This window comes from Abramis brama (assembly GCF_963993115.1).
Source record: "Abramis brama genome assembly, chromosome: 15".
NCBI classification, from domain to species: Eukaryota; Metazoa; Chordata; class Actinopteri; order Cypriniformes; family Leuciscidae; genus Abramis; species Abramis brama.
The window spans coordinates 6381509-6404387 of NC_139977.1; the positions used below are offsets into that span (position 1 = coordinate 6381509).

General features: G+C 37.5%; 3 protein-coding genes across 6 annotated transcripts in view; 2 read left to right on the forward strand and 1 right to left on the reverse strand.

The window, feature by feature from the left end:
• LOC311097901 (DNA repair protein RAD50-like) overlaps positions 1-9658 on the forward strand; it is a 67773-nt gene extending 58115 nt beyond the window's left edge. For 2 of the 4 annotated variants that reach the window (XM_084137878.1, XM_084137875.1), the window contains 4 exons: positions 8123-8208; positions 8371-8513; positions 8626-8759; positions 8918-9658. In XM_084137878.1, the coding sequence (XP_083994004.1) occupies positions 8123-8208; positions 8371-8513; positions 8626-8759; positions 8918-9104 (550 nt within the window). In that variant the 3' untranslated portion in view covers positions 9105-9658. The remainder of the gene's footprint in view (positions 1-8122; positions 8209-8370; positions 8514-8625; positions 8760-8917) is intronic. The other 2 variants (XM_084137876.1, XM_084137877.1) reach the window with 2 other exon arrangements.
• A 2156-nt stretch (positions 9659-11814) lies between these two features.
• il13 (interleukin 13) lies at positions 11815-13458 on the forward strand. The gene is made up of 4 exons (XM_084137914.1): positions 11815-12076; positions 12183-12233; positions 12455-12568; positions 12658-13458. Exons 1-4 carry the CDS (start codon positions 11948-11950, stop codon positions 12757-12759), a joined length of 396 nt encoding a protein of 131 aa, XP_083994040.1. The 5' UTR covers positions 11815-11947; the 3' UTR covers positions 12760-13458.
• Positions 13459-20232: 6774 nt separating this feature from the next.
• pou4f3 (POU class 4 homeobox 3) lies at positions 20233-22655 on the reverse strand. The gene is made up of 2 exons (XM_084137910.1): positions 22489-22655; positions 20233-22216 (listed from the first exon to the last, which is right to left on the reverse strand). The coding sequence occupies exons 1-2, from the start codon at positions 22582-22584 to the stop codon at positions 21320-21322; spliced, it is 993 nt and encodes a 330-aa protein (XP_083994036.1). The 5' UTR covers positions 22585-22655; the 3' UTR covers positions 20233-21319.
• Between the last annotated feature and the right edge of the window lie 224 nt (positions 22656-22879).

The following is a 22879-nucleotide window of genomic DNA, read 5'->3' on the forward strand; positions in this document are numbered from 1 at the left end:
AAGAGTCCTTTCTCAAGGAGTGTGGTTCCAGAGCCCAAGCTGTGCGTGGAGGTGATCCCTATCTCTAGTTCAGGGGTGGGCAAACTACGGCCCGCGGGCCACATACGGCCCGTTAGGCTGTTTAATCCGGCCCGTCGAGTATTTAAAAAATTGTCTTAAGATCGCATTAATTTTGCCTTTTTCTTGCAATACTTTGCGTTATATATAAATTGCGTTGCATATATTTGACAATCGGAATATCAGATATTTCATGCCATAGCTAACAAATGTAAAAAAGGAAAAATGACATAAAAGCAGATCATCATTCATTCAGCGCTGTTGTGGCTGCGGTGTGTAACAAGCTAGACGCGTCACCATGGAAACCAAACAGACAGCGACTTAAGCGCATAGACTTGGTGCACGTTAATGTTTTTTCCTTTTTTTGAAAACTCACAGAGAAAAAAATGTTTGGTAACCGCTTGCACACGTTTAGTTTTTCCTTTGATTTTTCTGCTATTTAGTTTTGCTACTCTGGATTTGTGGATGTATCCTCCTGACTGATTCCGTTTACAAAACCTTTATCGCCCGGCTTTCGACTACGCTCCCCTGTCTGCCATGTAACCTACAGAACCCGGTTTTGTTCATTAAATGTTCTGATCTGCATTTGCTTTTTATGTTTTATTTTATTATACTTAAAATAAATTTGTATATTCGTTTATTTCGTTTTTTTCCACAAATGTATGACTTTTGGAAGTGCAAATTGATTGCCATGCAGTTTTAATAAAGTTGAATTAACGTAACCTTCTGTCATTTTTACTCTTCTAAGTGTACACTTAGGTGTTTTGTTTCTAATTTACGGTTAGGCCCATTAAATAATAATAAGGATAAACAATATTTAAAAAGTATAGGCTATAATTATCGAACATCTGACTAATTAAAAATTAACCTCAAAACATAACATGCTAAATGGGGGATATCTAGCATAAAAAATGTATTGTCAGAATGTCGTCTCTCAGTTGTTGAATTTCGCGCAGACGTTGCCACAACGTAAATGTGTTTGCTCAGCCCGATCTCATGAAAGTGCGAATACCACGAATTGTATTTGTAGTTCTTATGAAACGCAGTTTTCGCGTGCATATGATACGCACTTAAAGGGATAGTTCGCCCAAAAATGAAAATTCGGTCATCATTTACTCACCCTCAAGTTGTTTCAAACCTGTATGAATTTCTTTTTTCTGCTGAACACAAAAGAATATATTTTGAAAAATCTCGGTAACCAAACAGTTGATGGACCCCATTGACTTCCATAGTATTTTTTTTCCTACTATGGAAGTCAATGGGGTCCATCAACTGTGTGGTTACCGACATTTTTCAAAATATCTTCTTTTGTGTTCAGCAGAAAAAAGAAATTCATACAGGTTTGAAATAACTTGAGGGTGAGTAAATGATGACCGAATTTTCATTTTTGGGCGAACTATCCCTTTAATGGCGTGTAATAGGCACGCACTCCGCACCCCTAATCCTAACCAAAGGGTTTACAGTGCGCAGCATATGCACGCAAAAAAAAATATTTTTGGCGTATAAATGGCACGAGAAATAAAATTTGTGGTATAGATACGCACTTTCATGAGATCGTGTTTCATAATCTGCTACTGGGCCGGCCCTCTGTCAAATTTTAAAACCCAGTGTGGCCCTTGAGCCAAAAAGTTTGCCCACCCCTGCTCTAGTTGGTACCTCTCAACCTCACGCACAATCTCAGGCTACTTCCCCGCCAGCGAGGTGACGAGGTGACGTTATGCATGTGCACACCATCAGCGTTCTCACAGGTTTCACGTTTAAAGTCTGTGTAGAGTTTCCTGTTAAAACGGTGTCGTGTTAGTGGCCCCTAAGTTAATAACTAATGATCGTTGTGACGGAAGTGAATCAATCAAATTAACTTTAGCTGGAAAATAACTTTATTCAAGAACTGCTATAAAGCCAAAACAATCTCTGTTATTTTAAACTATCCTTGTATCTCTGTAAAGCCGCTTTGGAACCATCTACATTGTTAAAAGCGTTATATAAATGAAGATGACTTGACTTGACTTGACTTCCACGTCCCTAGAGCTAGTTTCCGTGTCCAGGGATCGGGTTGTCGAGGCCCCCACCTTCGACTGCCGCCCGAGTCACTTTGCACCGGCCCCTTATGGTCCCGGCTGCAGGTGGTGAGCCCACGGAAGGGTGGCCCCACATCACTCCTTCGGGCTGAGCCCGGCCGGGCCCCATGGGGGGAGGCCCGGCCACCAGACGCTCGCATACAAGCCCAAAACCTGGGCCTGGCTCCAGGGTGGAGGGGAAGGGTCAAGCTTTGTTTGACAATACTTTGAATGTCAACAAGAAGTGACATCACCCAACATCGCTTAGAGTACCTTTAATATGTATTGATCTGCAAGCAAGAAAACTTTTTATTTTATTACCTAAACTTGTAATACATTGATACTACTGATAATTGATGATTAATCAATAACAAAATATACCATATAGTAATGTGTCATCGTACTGGAATTCAATACAATACCTTGAAAAATATCCGATACCGTTTTTGATACCACAGGGAAAACTGCCATATACTACCACCACAGATAATTTGTTCTCATAATTGTTTGATAATTGGGGTTGTTTTGTGTAATAGCTTACACACAGGGAGTCTTTATTTGAATTGTTGAACTGCATTTACAAAAAAAGACAAGTAAACAGTCAGTAATAAAATAAGAATAAATAAACAAATTGCAAATGATAGCACAAATAAGTACAATAGAATAAAAAGACAAATTAAATAAACATGGATTTAAGTTTTTCAGGTGGGTCTAACAGTAGTATTCTGGTAAGAAATACTACAAAAATGTAAGTAATTGTATGTAAAATAACACTGGATAGTTTCCATTGTAAAATGAAATGCATGATTAACATGACAGCAGCAGGTTTATTAGGCTGCTGACACTTAAGGGCTTATGCACGGATCCAATATACTGTTACACAACATGCGTTTTCTCTCACCTATTTGGGTTCCAAGAGTGACCGTATTTACCTGAATAGCAAGACGGGCATTTTGACAATTTTGTATGTATTTGGCCATTTAAGCACAAAAAGCCACGAAAAAGAAGTACATGTGGTACTCGCGAGCTGATTGAGAGGCAGCTTTATGGTTGCACCACTTCTATAGATCAGTGGTGCAATGTGCAATACAAGCACAATTCAACTGGAGCAAATGTTTTTATGAAATGTAGTGGAATAAAAAGTACACTATTATGCTTTGAAATGTAGTGAAGTAAAAGTAAAAGTTTCCCAAAATAAAAATACTCTGATACAGTACAGATACTTGAAAAATGTATTTAAGTACAGTAACGAAGTAAAAATATTTACTGTCCACCACTGGGATAAATTTATATACATCCATATGAAGACGTTGTTCTGCAGGTTCGTCGTCTTCATTTTCATCTCGCTCCTGCTCCGACTCTGGCTCCGACTCTGGCTCGAACATGTAAGGCTGGCTGGACAAGTCTTCCGTTGTTGATATTTTGTTAATAACGTGTGAATAAAACGTTTCTGTGCCGTTAGATAATCGTATCTCTGCTATCAAACTACAAAAATGGCCGAACGGGGTGGAGTTGAACCGAGTGTCACCGCTACAACCTGGAGAGGGGGCGGGGTATGAAGTGTCTCAATTGTATTTAAAGAGACCGCACCAAAACGAGTTGCTCTCAGACGCACATCAGAAAAGGGGTAGAAAAGGGGCCTGTGGAGCTATAATAATGAGGAATTCAGACCCAAGCATTGCAGTTCCGCTTTATATAGACTACAAATGTATGATTTATATGTAAAAAGGAACGATTTAAAAGCATGATATGTCTCCTTTAAGCATAAGTATGTTGTACATCACATGAGGATTTAGGAGTGAGGGAAACTGATTTGATGAAGGGCCTGGTCCCCGCAGGCCTCCTAGTGGCACTGACCCTGGCATTAGGAGGCAAACACATAAAATATATAGCTGGGGTTTACATTTTGAGGATTCCAGCAATCCAAAATATCTTATAGATATCTACTGAATATTCTAGAACCATTCTTTCGTACCAGTGGTCATTGGAAAACCCATGTTGGTCAACCACTGGTATGAAAAACCAAACCTAACTGCTATAAGTCTTTATAACTGCCAAGTACTTCAGTAGATTGAGAAGACTTGCCAAGGCTGAGAATTGGGTTTTATGCATGTGACGTCACTTATATTCTCTATAGCTGATCAAATGGAGACTTTACACAGACAGCTGTCCATAGTATTCTGCTTTCTAGGCCGTTGATTGGGTGTAGGCTGGTAAAGCAGTTTTCTTCTAATGAAATATTGAGCCACACATCAAACCAGCTGACCCGTTCTTCTCACCATGATACCATCATTGCTGACTGTGCAGAAGAGTAGAGGAAGTGTGGTAATCTGATATGTTGAGATGCAAGATTTCGCCTAATAAAAATTCTAATAAATGGGTGAGAAAAAACCTAATGCTCAAACTTACAGTATTTTCTTACATTTTGTGAAATCCAGAGTGGTGTCTTCAAAAATCTGGTGAAAAATATAATAATAAATGTATCTCTACCACAGTGAAGCAATGATTGAAGAGGTTTCGTATTGTGGCGAGCCTTTTTAGCTGCTGGTATTGGTGAGCTACTTCACTGTAAAATGTCACTTAATGCGATAAAGGAGAATATTGTAGAATGGCTTTGCTTCCCACAAAAATGAACAGTTGTTATAGTTGTGTGTGTGTACATTACATTACATTACTGCCCGGCCTGAAAAAAAGTTGGTGTTTGAATTTAAATAGGAAAATAAAAAGCCTATGACTTGGTCATTAATCATTATTGCAGTGATCATTATCTAGCATATATCTAGTTATATGTTTGTGAACAGTTCTTCTAACCCTAATCGATGGAGTGTGTAGCTTTTCATTTCGAATTCACGATGACGCGTACTCTGTGTATAGGGAGCGGATATTTTAAAGATATTTGTCAGTGACACTTAGGATCTGTTGCGCACCAAATCCTCCAGTCAAGTCAAGTCAAGTCACCTTCATTTATATAGCGCTTTTAACAATATAGATTGTTTCAAAGCAGCTTTACAGTGATAATAGGAAATTAACATAACAGAGATTGTTTTGGCTTTACAGCAGCTCTACAATAAAGTTATTGTCCAGCTAAAGTTAGTTTTGATTGATTCACTTCTGTCGCAACTATCATTAGTTATTAACTTAGGGGTCGCTAACACGACAGCGTTCTAACAGAAAACCCTCAATGCGATCCGGCCGCCCATTTGCACAAAACAGTGCTGGGTGGCTCGAGAACACAAACCATGAAATAGGTTCCAAGGTACAAGCCTTGAAAAATGTATAATATAGAATTTTTTATCGCTTCCGTGTAGCCACGTGAACCGGAATTATCCTGACAACGTTTTATCTGTACAGAGGTAAAGGGAAGGAAAGGAGGCCTTCACAAAGGAGAGACTAGTTGAGACTTCAGGACTACGTTGTCGTCGTGTCCAGGCGCAGGTCCTTCATCAGATCCGGATATGGCCTGGATCCGGGGGACTGTGGTAAACCTCGGGGTAAACAAAGAGACAAATATTAGCGTAGGCGCCATCCTTCTAATGACCTAACAAGTACATCAGGATTTATGGGAAGTGTTCCCGGTTCCGGCTGACCTAATCTATGCAGCCTAACATTGAATTATAGAAGTCTGTAATGTGTTATGTGTATGCTAGGTGTGTCATGGCTCGAAAGGAACAGTCAAGGATTCAATAGCAAGTGAATAGGCTACTGGTGTTTATTAACACAAAAGTAATAGAGGTAGTGCAGGTTCAATGCGAGGCAGGCAGAAGAATCCAGGCTCGGCAACGCAGGGACTCAGTGGGCAGACGGCGAAACGGGAGACCAGTAAACGATCCTCAGAACAGGGCAGAAATCCACAGCACGGAAACCAGGAACTGGAGTGAGGAGAAAATGACGGTGAGCTGCAATGTCCGGAGAACCTCCACAACCATCTGACAAAGACAAGACGAGGTGACAAACAATATATAGGACATTCTCATTCAAAACAGCTGGCGCTGATCAGCTCATCAGCGGGGATAACGAGCCGCGCCCATTCATACAACGCGCACACACATAGCGAGGGCGAGTCAATGAATCCATGAACCGTGACAAGGTGTGTTTTTAAAGAGATGTGTTTTTAGTCTAGATTTGAACTGACAGAGTGTGTCTGCTTCCCGGACAATGTTAGGAAGACTGTTCCAAAGTTTTGCTGCTAAATATGAAAAGGATCTACCGCCAGCAGTCGATGCGTTAAGAGCTCGCTCAAGTACTGTGAGCTAAACCACTTAGTGCTTTATAAGTAATCAGCAATATTTAAAAATTTATGCCATTTTTAATAGGGAGCCAATGCAGTGTTGACAGAACCGGGCTAATATGGTCATACTTCCTGGTTCTGGTAAGAACTCGAGCTGCTGCGTTTTGGACCAGCTGTAATTTGTTTATTAAAAGTGTGCAGGGCAACCACCCATAAGAGCATTACAATAATCTAGCCTTAAGGTCATGAACGCATGAACTAACTGTTCCGCATTTGTCATTGAGACCATATGACGTAATTTAGATATATTTTTAAGATGGAAAAATGCCGTTTTACAGATACTAGACATGTGACTTTCAAATGAAAGATTGGTATCAAAGAGCACACCCAGGTTCCTAACCGACGACAAAGACTTGACAGAGCATCCATCAAGTGTTAGACAGTATTCTAGGTTATTACTTGAGGACATTTTTTGTCCAATAATTAGAATCTCTTTTTTTTTTTTTGAATTAAGTTGTAGGAAATTACTAGTCATCCAGTTTTTTTATATCAGCTATGCATTCCGTTAATTTTGTGAATTGGTAAGTTTAGTCAGGGCGTGAAGAAATATAGAGCTGAGTATCATCAGCATAACAGTGAAAACTAATGCCATGCTTCCTAATGATATCTCCTAAGGGTAGCATGTACAGAGTGAACAACAACGGTCCTAGTACTGAGCCTTGTGGTACGCCATACTGAACTTGTGATCGATGAGACAATCTCTTCATTTACTGCTACAAACTGATAACGGTCAGATAACTATGATTTAAACCATGCTAATGCAATTCCACTAATGCCAACATAATTTTTGAGTCTATTTAAAAGAATGTTGTGATCAATGGTATCAAATGCAGCACTAAGATCGAGTAACACTAATAGAGAGATACAACCACGATCGGATGATAAGAGCAAATCATTTGTGACTCAGTACTATGGTACGATCTAAATCCTGACTGAAAATCCTCTCAGATATCATTTCTTTCTAAAAAGGAACATAGTTGTGAGGATACTGCCTTTTCTAGTATCTTTGACAGAAAAGGTAGATTCGTGATCGGCCTGTAATTGACTAATTCTGTTGGATAAAGTTGCGTTTTTTCAACAAGGGGTTTAATCATAGCCAGCTTAAAAGTTTTTGGTATGTATCCTAATGACAAAGATGAATTAATGATATTAAGAAGAGGGTCTATGACCTCTGGAAGCATCTCTTTCAATAGATTAGTCGATATAGGGTCTAACATTCATGTTGTCGATTTAGATGATTTAACGAGTTTAGAAAATTCTTCCTCTCCTATAGCAATGAATGAATCAAATTTTTTCTCAGGGAGACTACAATGTCAACTCCACCATCGTTCTGTCAATCATCTCTCCTTACTCTTGTCATGTGATCACTGAAATCTGACTCCTGCCACTCTGCAGTTTGTGCTGTATGGAACAGAGAAGATGCTTTCAGTTTACAATTGTAGCATCTGTTGTCCAACTGAAATAAATGTTTTTTATTTAAATAAAAATGCAAAACGACAGAGAGTGAGGTGCCTTGGTGGCCAAGTAACGTAATCAGTGTACGGTCGAACACTGTGTAACACTGAGTAACACCTGTAACACAGAATACTGCAGCAAAGCTAGCATGCACAATTAAATAACCAATATCGAAGGATACCAATAATAAAAAAAAAGATATGGTACAGATGTATTGTGCATCCCTAGTATATATGAATATTCATGAAGCTATTTTTTATTACAGAACAATAATGAAGTTTCACAGCATGAAGATGGAGGAGATTAATAAAATCATCAGAGATTTATGGCGGAGCACATACAGGGGACAAGGTCTGCCTTTACACACAAATGTTTGTCTGCAATTATGGATTTGTTTTCATGAATCTTTTGTCCTGCTTGATAAGGTGTCAAATCTTTGTTTGATTGTTTGATACTTATATATACAGTATATAGTGACCTTTTACCATGAGTATGTCTCCTGATCTCCCACAGACATTGAGTACGTAGAGATTCGCTCTGATGTGGATGAGAACGCCTCTGCCGGCCTGAAAAGAAGGACTTACAACTATAGAGTGGTAATGGTCAAAGGAGACACGGCTTTGGACATGCGGGGACGTTGCAGTGCTGGACAAAAGGTCAAAAAGCAGCTACGTATATCTTGTTTCTCTATCACTCCAGTAAAAAAAAAATCTCTCTTAGAATCACCCAAGGTTCCCATTTAAATGTTTACTGCATGTTTGTCTGTAGGTTCTCGCCTCCCTCATAATACGATTGGCTCTGGCTGAGACGTTCTGTCTGAACTGTGGGATTCTGGCGCTGGATGAGCCCACCACCAATTTAGACAGAGAGAATATAGAGTCCTTGGCACATGCACTGGTGGAGTGAGTCTTTTTTTTTCTTTTTTTTTTCGTAAATACAGCCAGTCTTTAAACAGAAAACACAATTTATTTACAGCAAGAGCAAAATGACAAAACAAGAACTTCTATTTGCCATTTGACACTTTCACTAACTAAAAGATGTACCATTGGTTTCTTTGCAGGATAATCAAGAGTCGTTCTCATCAACGCAACTTCCAGCTGCTTGTTATCACTCACGACGAGGATTTTGTCGAGCTCCTGGGACGATCCAACTATGTGGAGCATTTCTACAGGATCAGGAAGAACCAGGACCAGTGCTCAGAAATCACAAAGTGCAGTATCAACACACTCAACTCCTACCTGCACTGATGCCTCAGATCAGATGAGAGAAGAAAGACTGTTAGTCTATATTCAGAGGTGACAGAATCAAAGTTCAATTTATTAGACAGTTGATTAGCATGATCTAAACATAACGCATATCAGTCTCTATGTACCAAATCTGGGCCAAATCTAAGCGCCGAGCAGTAAATTGTCCACATAACCATACATGCATTAATTGTCGAGTTAAATTGAATGCAACAATTTACATAAGAATGGTTTTGTGTAAAATTCACACATGAAAGGCACAATGTGATTCAACTTTACTAATATTAGTTTGTACATTTAGTTGCCTTCTTCTGAAAGATTAAAAAAATATTTCCTTGTTCTAATTTCTGATCTAGATCATGATCTAATTATTTGTGACCTCACGTCATGATCTGTAATTGTGGCATCAAAAATATTTGGATTAGCGCTGTCGATTGATTTAAAAAAAAAAAAAGTAGTTAAGGATTCTGTAATTAATCAGAGTAATTGCGCCTAACATTAACATTTGTAATCATCAATATATTTTCACATTAAATCAATATGATAAATAAATGTGGAAACAACATAATTGTAGACTGTATGTTAAATATTTGACATTTTCAATGTTTGTTTAATGGAATCTTTTTACTAATTAAGATCAGTATCACTGATACCAATACTGGCATTTATATTGCACTTTACTATGTAAGTGCTTTACAATCATATCAGGAGTCTCTCCTCAATCACCACCAGTGTGCAGCATCCACTCGGATGATGTGATGGCGCCAGTGCGCTCACCTCACACCAGCTATAGGTGGGGAGGAGAGGGAGTGATCGAGCCAGTTCAGTGGATGGGGATTATTAGGAGGCCATGATTGATAAAGGCCAATGGAGGGATTTTGGCCAGGACACCAGGGTTACACCTCTACTCTTTACGAGAAGTGCCATGGGATTTTTAATGACCACAGAGACTCAGGACCTTGGTTTAACGTCTCATCTGAAGGACGTGCTTTTTTTGACAGTATAGTGTCCCCATCACTATACTGGGGCGTTAGGACACACACAGACCACAGGGTGAGCAGCGCCCCCTACTGGCCTCAACCTAGTTTTCCTGAGTCTCCCATCCAGGTACTGACAGACTCAACCCTGACTAAATTGCAAATAAACTAAATTGCAAATTAACTGAATGTTTTTATTTATCATTTAATAACAATTACAGAACATTAAAATACACTGTAAAAAATAATTTTTTGGTGAAGTAAATACTACTGAAAAAAACAATGTAATTTACATGAAAAAGTTAGTTCAGGCAAGAATTAAAAAAACGAAGTAAATTCCATATCAGTACTTAATTCAAGCGAGTAGAAATGAAAGCGTAAATATCAACTCAATAAAATTAAGTAAAAATTACTCAGCTTTTCTGATACTGGGGTTCCCATCATGCACTGGACCTTGAATAATTAATGAGATTAATTTTTCACTGGTTTCCAGCTGTATTTACACTGTTTTATCATTGCTTTTGTTGTCAGGATTAGTAACTTGCCATTTTGTGACATTTCGAGTAAATTTTCTGCTCAAAATGACACATTCAAACACAAAAACGATCCATCAAATGTTACCGTCATTGTGTATTGTCTACCAAGTATTGAGGTCTTTGCATTCACATGATGCTTAACATCTGACATGCTGTAGTATAAATTACTTAGATAATCTAAGTAAAGCACATACTATAAATGACTGGTATAATTCAATATTATTGTTTGAGTGAAATGTAATGCAAAGGAAATTTCAACTAAATCGATATTAATCAACCTTTTACTAGCCAAGTTAAAATTACTTATTTTCTGTGTTACTTTCACTTAACTAGGTTAAGTAAAGTTTACCTAATTCCATATTCCAAGTAAATTTAACTTAAAGATTTCTAATTAAAGCTACTGATGAATATGTTTAGGTTTTTACTTGGCAAATCTTTGTAAATTTACTAGCATTTTCTGAGTGAAAAAAGTTGCCTAGCTTTTTTCAAGTAAATCCTACTCCAAATTTTTTTCAGTGTATTATTACAACTTTTCATTTATATGAACGTAAAAAAGTATTCACATGAACTATTATAAATGTATATTTAGTTGTGCCTAATATATAGTATTTTTGGTTCTGTTTCTGTCTTTATCAGCGCCTGTTTTATTTAACTGTTTTATATGTAGGTAGGACATGAGGGGAAATGACTTCATACATTCACTAAAAAGTTATTTGTTTAAGGTAATTAACTTAATAGTTTTGAGAAAGTTTGTTTTCAGATGTTATTTGGTTTGATTATACATTTTAAATGCAACTTGAGTATTCTTTTTTTTTTCATCTTATATAATGTTTTAAAATTGTCTGTTGAGTTCTGCCAACCAACATGTTAAAATTAGATTTTAGAAGTTTTTATTCATTGGACCTTTGATGCTGTTATTTGTATGACTAATTGCAAGTACAAACACATGCAGATTTGCAGCAAAAGCTATCAGTATTGATCAATTGATTTTGCAATAATGAAACTTATTTGCACAAGCAAACCTGAAAAAAAGTGTGGCCTTCAGAACCTCAAAATCATGATGATCTTGAAAGTTAGTCAGTGTCAGTTCCAGGAAATCAGGACAATATGACAAACATTATCAACCACATCTCAATCAAGATATTCAGTGAGCGCGCCATAATCAGCCAATAAACATCGCTTCGCTTACGATGCAAAAAAAAAAAAAAAAGCTAGATAGCCAAGTCTTGCCTTTTTGAGAGTATATATATACACAGCGTACAGAAGAGAGGGAATCAGGTACCTCAGGCCTTCAAACAACCAAAGTCTCGAGAAATCCAAGCAGACAGACAAAATGATGAAGACTATTCTACTGCTCGCTTTCGCTGTATTCGTCTCTGGTGCTCCTGTAGAAAAGACTTTATTGAAAGAGCTTGTTCATAAGCTGGACACCGCAATGAAAAATCTCCCAGTGGAGCCCAAGGTAAGATTTAACTTTAGTATAGTAACTATAGTAAGCCAAAACTGTCTATACTTTTAGATACTGAGCAGAGCATGATTGCAATATTCATTTTACCTGTTATTTTTAGGGGAAAGAAATCTTCCTGGAAGTGCTGGCAGAGGATGGCACGTGCCATGAGGTGAGATACATTTTCATTGACTCGAAACAGCATTAACAACTATTCTTTCATGGTTAGAGCCTAATAAGCTTTTTTGAAAATTGTTTTTGTGGACGGTGCTAGTCTCTTATGTGGGAACAGTTATGAGTCATTTAAAATATTTTTGCTGCTTTTGTAATGTTAACATTTGAATTGAAAGGATTTGAGCCCTGGTCTTACCTGTGATTTCAATATCTTTGCAGGATGTGTTCTGCAAGGCTGAGCAAGAACTGAAGAAGGTTTCTGGGCTCAGTAAATATGATGATTTCCGTACTGATAAGACACTAATGAGGGATTTACATATGTATAACAATGGGGTAAGTTGAACTCTGAAACATGATGTCTTTTCCGTTCAATACATCCATCCTACCGGAGTTGAATAACTGTGACGTTTACTGTCTTTCAGACCACCTGCAAACCTGTTGCTAAAGGCCCAGTTCAAATCAGCCTGCATGACTTCTTGAAAAACCTCAAGAAATGTGTCCAGTCTGAACTCAGCAAAAAATAATTTATAAAAGATCTTATTTATTTTTTTGTCTTTATTAACATATTATTTTGTCTACATTGACTGTAGCTGTAGTCTATATCATTTTGTACCTGAGGAAAATTTGCTAAAATGTATTTATCATTTGTAAAGTACAGATTTTGTGCAGTATTTCTTTCAGTGGTTTAAAAATTTGATCTTTTATTTACTTGCACTGAAACATCAATTTACAGAGCATTACTGAGGTTTTTTATTTTATTTTATTTTTTTATTGTATCTTGATGTTTAGATTGTTGTCTGTGCTTAGTCTTGACATTAATGGATTAGGTGACCTCACAATATAATAAATACTAAAATACAAAAGAAACTATTTGATTTATGTATTATGCGTCTTTATTTTATTTAACTTGTGCACAAAATAATGAACTTGTATAATGCTTCTTAAAAAAGCTTCTATACAGGACTCTATATATGTTTGGAGCACTGCGAACTGGCCTTAAGGAGAAATGACTTAATTCATTGCATAATACTTTCATGTTTAACTGTTATTTCAATCTTTTGTAGTGATTAAGTATTTTACAAGCTTTCATCAAATTTAATTAAAATTAAAAAAGGATCTATGTATGAAGTGCCTAAAATAACCCTTTCGAGGTTTTATGTAGTATAACCTTTTCTTCTGTGTACAAAACAGCAACATTATTAAAAGGAATCAGTGTGTTATATATATAATCTGCAATCTTTGTATTTATTGTGCATGCCCTCTACAAGACTAAAGATTCCTTTTTGGGTAGTTAACACTGATTAATAATCATGCATGAAGCTATTAATCATTCATTCATTTATTCATTCAATACATAATTTATGCTTGTTAAATATTTCATGATATGTTCACTGTTAATAAGGGATTTGTGTATTTTTTTCTTGAGGGTGTTGTCTGTTCCAGAGGGCATATATCATGTGAAATGGATCACAGAAGCTTTGATACACTTCAACGGTGCTATTAATTTTTTTCCCCCTTTCATCTACAGTTTACATACTGATATTGCATAGAAAACAATCACACCTGATATGCCTTTAAGTGTTGCTTTATGCAGCTAAATTCATAGTTCATTTAGCGCAAACATTGTGTCAGTATGTGTGTTCCCTGGGAATCGAACCCATGACCTGGGTGTTGCTAGTGCTATACTACCAGTTGAGCTTGTTCCTTCAGAACACTTTAGCAACCATGTATAGCAATGCCCTGGAAATCAACCAAACACCTTAACATTGTGGCACCAACTTGCTCTATTCAAGTGCAAATTGTCATTGTGTTGCTGTTTTATAGCACATACGCCCCCTTGCTTTCACATGTGCTCATGGCAGTGAAATGTAGACCAGTGTCCCATAGTAGGAGCTCAAGAGAACATGTGGAGTGATATATAACCACACTGCATGGGTGCATGTATTATTCAAAGGCAATTCAAGAGCCAAGTGTGCACACGTCCCACAATCCAGCACGCTTAAAGGGGCGCGAATGATCAGATACCTGTGCCTATCAGCCACAGGGTCAACTCTATTACAGTCCTGGTGTCACATAGCCTGGACTCGCTCTGGGTTTTAAAAAAAAGAGTGTCTTTGCCCATAGCAGGTATATGCTAAAGCAATTCCCCTGACTCCTCACTAGTACAGCCATACATTAAGTGATTCAGGATTGCATGTAGCAATAAATGTTACAATTGTAACCAAAAAGGATTTTCTTTTTGTCCATTTCATGTCCTTCTCAGCTTACGCAAGGACTTTTTTCAAACGTTTTGTAGATTACTTCAGAATTAGCTATTCTATTTTGGTTTTCATGTAATTATAATACAATTTTAGGATTGAAGTTTTAAAAATCTCCCTTTGACTTGCATTGATAAATTTAGCGTTAAAAAAGATAGGGATGATCCTATTATATTCAGAGTTAGTGAAAGTTACTTTTAAAAGTTATGTGTTACAATAATGCATTACTCCCTAAAAAAAGCAACTTATTACATAACTTAGTTACTTTTTATGGAAAGTTTCTCACCTGGGCTGGGCTTTCTTGTTTGTTTTTCAACAACACACCAAACCAAAAGTGAAATGGATAAGTCTCAGACTGAAGGAAATGCAAATTCATGTCTGTGAGTTTCACATTCATGCAATAAAAACAAAAAATAAACACAAATGTGATGTTTATCTAAAGTCATTTGTGCTTATTAGTATGGTTGAATTCAATCATCAAAGGTCAGCAGCAAAGACATTGAGTAATAAAGTGAGATTAAATATATAAAGTATATATATATATATATATATATATATATATATATATATATATGCGCTATTTTATTACAGGTTTGCAGTTTTTTTTAACTCAGATATTTTGTTGTAAATTTTAAAAAGTAATAGTTACTTTACTGGTTACTTGGAAAAAAAGTAATCGGATTATGTAACTTGCGTTACTTGTAATGTGTTACCCCCAACACTGATTATATTTATCAAATTAAAATTTGTTCTTGCATGCATTTAGTTGTATACTGAATTTTGATCTGACAAAGCATTTCCCATAGCTTTGCCTAATAGTTTTATAATAATTATCATTTCTACTTTGAAATTAATATCAGATAATCACTAGAATGTAATCACACAAATACTGTTTCATTTGTTTTTCTCTATTTTATCAAAATTATGACATTATCACTCACAATGCCTATTACTTTATCACTCACTGTCCTTACCTTAAAATACATATTTTAAACAAACACTTAATTTTACACTCAGTGTCCGTTAAATGTTACATTGTACTTACCATAGTAATAACAGTAAGTTATGCATAATTACATGCAACTAACCCTCAACCAAATCCTAATCCTACCCTATGCCTAGTAAGTACATGTTGTTAATGTATATAATTACACTGTAATGACACCTTAAAATAAAGTAACAACAACTTTTAAACGGTTCCTCAAACTTTTTGTCAACACAACTTTTTCTGAAAACAAACAAAATCTTCAAAAATATTACAAAATCATAGCCTTCATGCTTGAAGGCCTATATGCTCTGGTGAGTTAAATAGTTTAAAACATAATTACACTCAACTGAAGTAGATCTTATTTAGTACCCTGGTAATAACACTTGAAAACAAATGCTTGCACTTCTCACTTGCTCAAACACTTGCTCCTCAGACTGGACGGTCGCTCACTCGGGTTGCCAGTTTGAGCACACGCAGGAACGAGCGCAATGGACAATGAAAAGTGGCAAATTGGCAATGTGCAGTATCACACAGACCAAAACAAAAACAAACATTCCAGCCTGGAAGCGCACATGTCAAAATAAAATAACTGGCTGTAGAAGTGTTTTTCAGAGAAACGAGTATATATGTGAACTTAATATCCTAACCTAAACCTAAATATCTGCTAACATATTATGGTATTTTTATGCTTTAGTAGAGTGAGAAAGATACAGAGCACCTTTAAAGTCAACATGAAATCAAAATGGACAATTCTTATATTTTTTAATGGAATGCGGTATTTATCATAAATTATTTATCCATGAATATCTTTCTTTTTCTTCTTCTTCTTCTTCTTTTTTTTTTAATGTGCCCTAGTAATCTTTAATCAAAATAACTTTCTTCCCTCTTGCAACAACATCTCTTATCTGATGATGCTTTTATTGGCGTAAGGGCGGGACAACCTGTCACTCACATGAGATCCACCAATATATATTGCGTTCCTGTCATATCAGGAACATTTTATTTTCGAGTTGAAAGCATATCAGTGGGAAACTTGGGATTTTCTTTGAGTCCTGACCTTGGGAGCGTGTCAGTGAGGAACAAGGCGGAATACCACAATACTTATGTATGTATTTAGCAGTGACACTTTCCAGACTTGTTTATTTACAACAAAAGAAGCTAATTGCCTGCACAAATTACAATAGCATTGTAATATAACAAGTAAAGTTTACAGTGGCTCCATAAATTACTTAAAAACATAAAAAAGCAAAACACAGGCTACTGGTGCACATTCTTTGTTCTTTATTTTAAGTAGAGTTTAAGAACCTTGCTGTATTTTTGGGACACCACCACCACCAGCTGGTAACATTCAAAAAAATAGTCAAAGCAGCAATTGTTCTCCCCTCCCCCCATAAAGTTCATGGCCCGTCCATCTCGGGAACTTGGGTATCAAAATTATCCCCGAGTGGTAAATACGACTTGAGAGGGCGTCCAAGTCCAATTTTAACTAACTCGTATTTCCGATAATTCCGATAGCACGTGAAGGAAGCATTGAGTAAGGCATTGAGTATGTCACAAGAAAGAAAATAACATGGCAACTTTTCATGACTTTAATAGAAATAGTTGTAATTATTTTACATTTTTTACATACGGTATAACCCATATTGCTATGATTTATAGCCTACATATTTAGTTTGTTTTAGTTTGTCTGTCATGTGCTAAATATAGTGTTCAAGAAAATGTGTTGATTATACACCGCTGACAGAAAACTTACACGAGTTTCGCAAGAACAGCTAAATTCAATGGGGCTCTTTATTTAAAATAGATAAATAAAAAATTGCAAACACCAGTAATGTGACTTTCTAACCCGATCTCATAAGTAGGCTAACTATTTTAGGAGTTGACGATTTCGGCTGACTTAACTCATGCGATATAGGCTATATATATATATATATATATATATATTTTTTTTTTTTCAACTATGAAGAGACACCAGTAAGTGGGGTGTAAGCAATTAATACGAATTAGCCACCAATTCGCCAAAATGTAAAATAGTTACGAATCGCCTTGATGAGTATATGAGCTTGACATTGAAGTATGAGCTACAAAGAGATTCTAACACAACGTTGAAGACGCGCCCAAAATTCACCTCTGAAGGACGGCCTCAAGTTTCCCGGTAACAGTATCCCCTTGGATAACCCCGTGAGTTATCGCATGGAGACACCGCGGGCAAATGCCTAAGGTGGCTTGGCGTGATGATGATAGGAACGGACTAATAAAGCACACCGGGTTCGCGGTCTGCCTCCGCATTGGCTACATCTCATATGTTGCTGCTGGCGTTGTATGAATAATTAAAGCGCCGGTGTCTTAACTCTGCCGTTCTCGTACGTGGAGTCGGAGTGTCGGCCCGAGAACAACCGCTTGTCCCGCAGAGGGAGAGGGGGTTCGCCACATCTTCCAGGAGACCTCCACCCTCATTCTGTCAGATCTTCTTTGCTCTGAAATAAAAACATGAATTCACTTTCTCTCTCTGTCTCTCTCAGACACGCATGTCTAGCAACCCCAAGTTCTCAAGTAGGCTAGCTAGGCTATCATAAAAATAAAGGTATAGGCTAGTTATTTAAATAGCCATTTTTGACTTTATTGCTTTGAACATTAAAAGGTTCCTGCACGCGCTTCTTTAGATCTAGAAACGAAGGTTTTTGTTTTTGTTACTTTACGTAGGCCTGTTGTCAGTCAGATAATTTCCTTTTTAGACTTTTTGGTGTGTTTTTTTTTTTTTTTTTTTTTTTTTTTTACAGAATTTCACTAAACAAAAGCCCCTGTATGAAATAAGAAATTTAATTAAATCAATCCACTATATAGGCTAGTTCCCCTGCGATTTCCTTGAATTGTCGAGTTACTAAAACGTTATTCCAATCCATTTAGAGTTCTTGAGGATTTATATTCAGGATTGCCCTATACGAAACAACTAAAAAGAGCTGTGTTCAGTTGATTATAAGAGTAGGCTATGAGTGTTTCATGGGTTTCAAATTACATCCCTTTAGAATTTTTGATTGGGAAAAAGGTGATGAAAACTAAAATAGCCTGAACTGAAGCAACAGTTCTTTGAACATTACTCTGAAACATTCTATAGGTTGTTCCTTATGACACATGAGTTCCTGGCCTATAGGCCTCTACCTTTCAGTAGATCATCAATAATTCAGTCCCCACCACTGGCCACATGCCCTGCTCTGTGCTCAACTTAGATTGGTTTACACCGTTGTTTGAGGGTTATGATATAAAAAAGTATTGGCGATCTTAATTATTCATGATCCGCCTTCTCCAATGAATTTAACCCTCCTTCATAATCCCATTAGTTTAACTACTTAAATTCGGATTGATGATCGTTCTTGGCAATTAGGAAAGATTATAATTTAGGCTGGGAGGAAATTGCAGTGTTATTAGAGTTGATACGTATTTTAAACCTTTTAACACTTCTTTGGAGAACAACTTAAATGAAATGCGAATTTTGAATAGGCTTTAGAACTTAATGTTATGCTTAAGCCTATTTAATACATGCTAAAACGAATTTGCCCAACATAACATTGTCATGCAATTACCTTATTACAAATAAAAGAAAAAGAATAACCCGCACTGACTGAGGCTACATTTGAGCATTAGTTATGTATTTACTGTGTATTTTCAAACCTTTAGCCTACAGTTTTTTTTTTTTTTTTTTTTTTTTTCAAAGAAGAGGAAAATAACTAAAACGTTTATATAAAATAAAACCCCATACACAACTATTTTACATTTTGTGTAATGTAAAAAAAAAAAAAGTAATTAAACTGAAGTAGCCTACTTGAGAACTGTTCGGCTCTAAAATTTAAAATGAACTAGGCTACTCTTAATTTAGTCAAACAAAAGGATTAACGGAAGGTGTTAGCCTAGGCCTATATAACAAATTTATCAACCTTTTTACTTTAATTTCATTTAAACATACCAACACTTAAATAATAACTGCCTAACTTTCTTAAGATGATAGGCTATCTATCTATTTGTTGTTATTATTATTATCGTTTTGTATAGGCTACAGTAATTCATGTAAATCTACAACGACATCGTCTAACATAACTTCACAATTGCTTCTTGAAACATGACAGTGAACTGGAACGATCATCGTCTTACCTGAACAGCGTCTCTTCTCCTTCCCTTGAGCCTGTAAGAAGCGTTTCCTGACTAACAACTCTCCCTTCAGCTCTCTGCCTGTTTTATACCAATATACAATTAATATTGCATCGCCATTACTTAATAATTTCAAATCCCTCTCTGCACAAAAGCCGTGACAGACATGTATTATTCAGCGGTGTCTCATTCTTAAAGTTGGAAAACCAGATAGAAAAGAGAGGAAAATAGCCTAGTTAAAGTTGGCTTGAATTTTTATTTTTGTTCTCTCTGTAAATATTCTTTAAATTAGGTGGTGGTTGGTCTATATTCCATTAATGTTTAATCACAATTGAACTGAAGCTTATTAATAAAACAACTCAAGTCTTAAAAATTAATGATATTACAAGGATTTTGATGCGAGTTGCTTTCGTTGTATATTGTTTATGTAAGATGAAAATGGCGCATATATTTATAGCCTATATAAAAAAATACAGTAGGCTGTTATTATTTTTTGCTCCTATGACGTGATACGAGACACGTTGTCCTGTTTTTTTGTTTTGTTTTGTTTTGTTTTTTATATATGTGTAATTAAAATAATAGCCTAATAAAAACAGTCCACATGTTTTGAAAAAAATCAACAATTTATTAAATAACATTCTTCAAAGTCACACATTTTGTAAAGTGGAGTTTAAAGTGAGAGTGATTGCAGTGGCTACATTAATGCAAATCAAATAGCAGCATTCTTTACACCATCAGTTTTTGCATATTAGGATCACTTCGACTAATGATCGAAAAATATAAATATAAAATATATATTTAGTGACATTTTGTGAGAACGTGATTTCCACCATGTATGCAGTCACATCTGACAAGACATTCAAACGAATATTACAAACGCTATACACAAATTTCAATGGGCATTTCATGTGATAGCCTACTATCGTAACTTGTGCGCAAATTGTATTGTAATATAAATAAGTCTTTAAATACCAAAAACACACGTACACACTTCAAAATATAATTTCACGTGTGATAATACTGAAACAAAGTTTTTTAGTAGCCGTTCAGTTAGAGTCTCCTAAATGTATTCAGAGTTTGATAATTTCAGATTAAAGCTTTTAATGGTTAAACAGTATTGCTTTATAATGCAGTGGTAAATTCATATTTATTTTGTTTTACTGAAATAAAAAATAAAAAATACATTACGATGCCCATGTTACACAGTGTATGTTGCTTTATAACCATAACGACGTGTAGGCTAATCACAATCAGCTTCATAAAATAATTACACATTAAGTGCTCCATGTTTTTCATTAGTTTTACTTGCTCGCATAGCTAAATACAAAGTAACATGAACTCTGTAATGTAAGCTGTGATCACAGATTAATCAATATCATTTCAAGTTTGTTTAAAAGGTCAAAGTGTGCGAATTATTCAATGGCCTTCGGTGGAATGAAACATTTCTGTCACTAACTTTCGGGTTGAGGTTAAACTGAAACATAAAAATACAGATACTTTACACAGAAACCTTGTGTTTTGACTTGGGGGGAGTCGAACTTTTATTAGGTAGCCTAGCAGACTCCATGGAATAATTCGCATACTGGTTACATCAATTGGAGGCAATATGAAATGTCTTTATAGGCTTATAATGCTTAAAAGAAGAAATTTAGATCCCTGTGGTGTTCCTAAAATGTCTCCTTTGCTCTAACAGCATTAGTGCACTGCTGAATATTTCATCCGTTTCTGTTTTTGCCGTTGATTGCAGAACCAAACCCGAACCACGTTCTTCTTTAGATCCAACTTCTCTGCGATTGCCGCGATTTTCTCCGACGACGGTCGCGGCTGGATGGCGAAATACGCCTCGAGCGATCGCTTCTCCGGAGCCGCGATGGACGTTCGCTTTCGTTTCCTCTCGTTCCCGTTAAAAAGGTCCGGTTTCCCGTTTTTCTCCCGGTAAGCCGCTTCAGCCTCCTCCAGCCAGGCTTGCAGAACGGGTTTGAGGGCGATCATGTTGTTGTGGGAAAGCGTTAGGGATTCGAACCTGCAGATGGTGCTCTGGCTCAGCGAGCCGACCCCCGGTATCTTGAGGTTGGCGAGTGCAGAGCCCACATCAGCCTGGGTCACTCCGAGCTTTATCCTCCGCTGCTTGAACCTCTCCGCGAACGCCTCCAGCTCTCTGGGATCGGACTCCACGTCGTTGACGCACGCCATCCCGTTGTGGACCGACAGGGCGTGCGGGTGGCCCATGGCCATGGCTTGGTGTAAGTGACCCATTTGCAGGTGGTGCTGGTGGGCTTGAGTGCTCATCTCCGGCGGCGCACCCATGCCGCTGACCGATAAACTCGAGGAAATGTGGTCAAGCAGATCCCCCTCCAGGGTCTGGTGGCTGAGGTGGTGGTGGTGGTGCGAGGGCAGGTTGGATGACGGGTGGGATATGGGCACTGTGGACGAAGAAGAGGTGCAGGGCACGCTGCTCATGGTATGATAGGTGACGTCCGTCTTGAAAGGGTGACTCTTGCCGTGACTGTGAGACACCAGGTCAGCCGCTGCCAGAGCTTCAGCGCGGGCCAGCAGACTCTCATCAAAGCCGCTGAATATATTGCCCTGGAGCTGCAGGGAAGAGCGCGCACATGGAAGTCAGTGGGGAATTGTGTCAACTCTGGATTAAAGAACATTCCCAAGCACCCTCCTCAAAAGCACAGGTCATAAAAATTAATATGAAAGCAGCAGCTTTGCTTGGATAGGCATGTGGGTGAGGGAGAGAGGGAGTCAGAGGGAAAGGAAAGGAGAGGCTGGGGAGGGAGGGATGGAAGCTGGAGCAACTCAAAACACCTCAAAGTGACAGAATGGAGACAATACGAGGAGTTTAGCGCGAGACGTACCTGCGGGGCAGGTAGACACACCCGCCGCATGCCCTCGGAGCTCGGGTGCAGCGCAGGGTGCATGGAGAAGTGCTGCTTGCCGTTCATGGCCATCATCTTCGGTGCGCACCTTGCAGGTGAGTGGACCTGACATGGAGGCGACGCGGCGCTCTGGCTCGACGCTCCTCGTGTGTGCGGTTTCCATTGGCAGCGCCTCCCGGGCTACACACACACACGCACACACACTCCTCACACCGCCCTCCCGCCTCCACCTGTTCCTCTTTTCAACTTACAAGATGCGAGTCGGGAAAGCGTAAGCTTCTGTACGATAGCCTACTTACCACATGCAAAATGTTAGCCAGTATTTCAATAATTTAAGTCATCAGCGAAGGGATTTTTATTTTATTTTTTT

What these genes read in the sequence shown, in the direction of transcription:
- il13 (XM_084137914.1), top strand. Translation starts at nt 11,948, where the DNA reads ATGATGAAGACTATTCTACTGCTCGCTTTCGCTGTATTCGTCTCTGGT. An exon ending in ATCTCCCAGTGGAGCCCAAG is followed by an intron (nt 12,077 to 12,182) that starts GTAAGATTTAAC and finishes TGTTATTTTTAG; the next exon opens with GGGAAAGAAATCTTCCTGGA. An exon ending in AGGATGGCACGTGCCATGAG is followed by an intron (nt 12,234 to 12,454) that starts GTGAGATACATT and finishes ATATCTTTGCAG; the next exon opens with GATGTGTTCTGCAAGGCTGA.
- pou4f3 (XM_084137910.1), bottom strand. Translation starts at nt 22,584, where the DNA reads ATGATGGCCATGAACGGCAAGCAGCACTTCTCCATGCACCCTGCGCTG. An exon ending in TGTGTCTACCTGCCCCGCAG is followed by an intron (nt 22,217 to 22,488) that starts GTACGTCTCGCG and finishes TCTTCCCTGCAG; the next exon opens with CTCCAGGGCAATATATTCAG.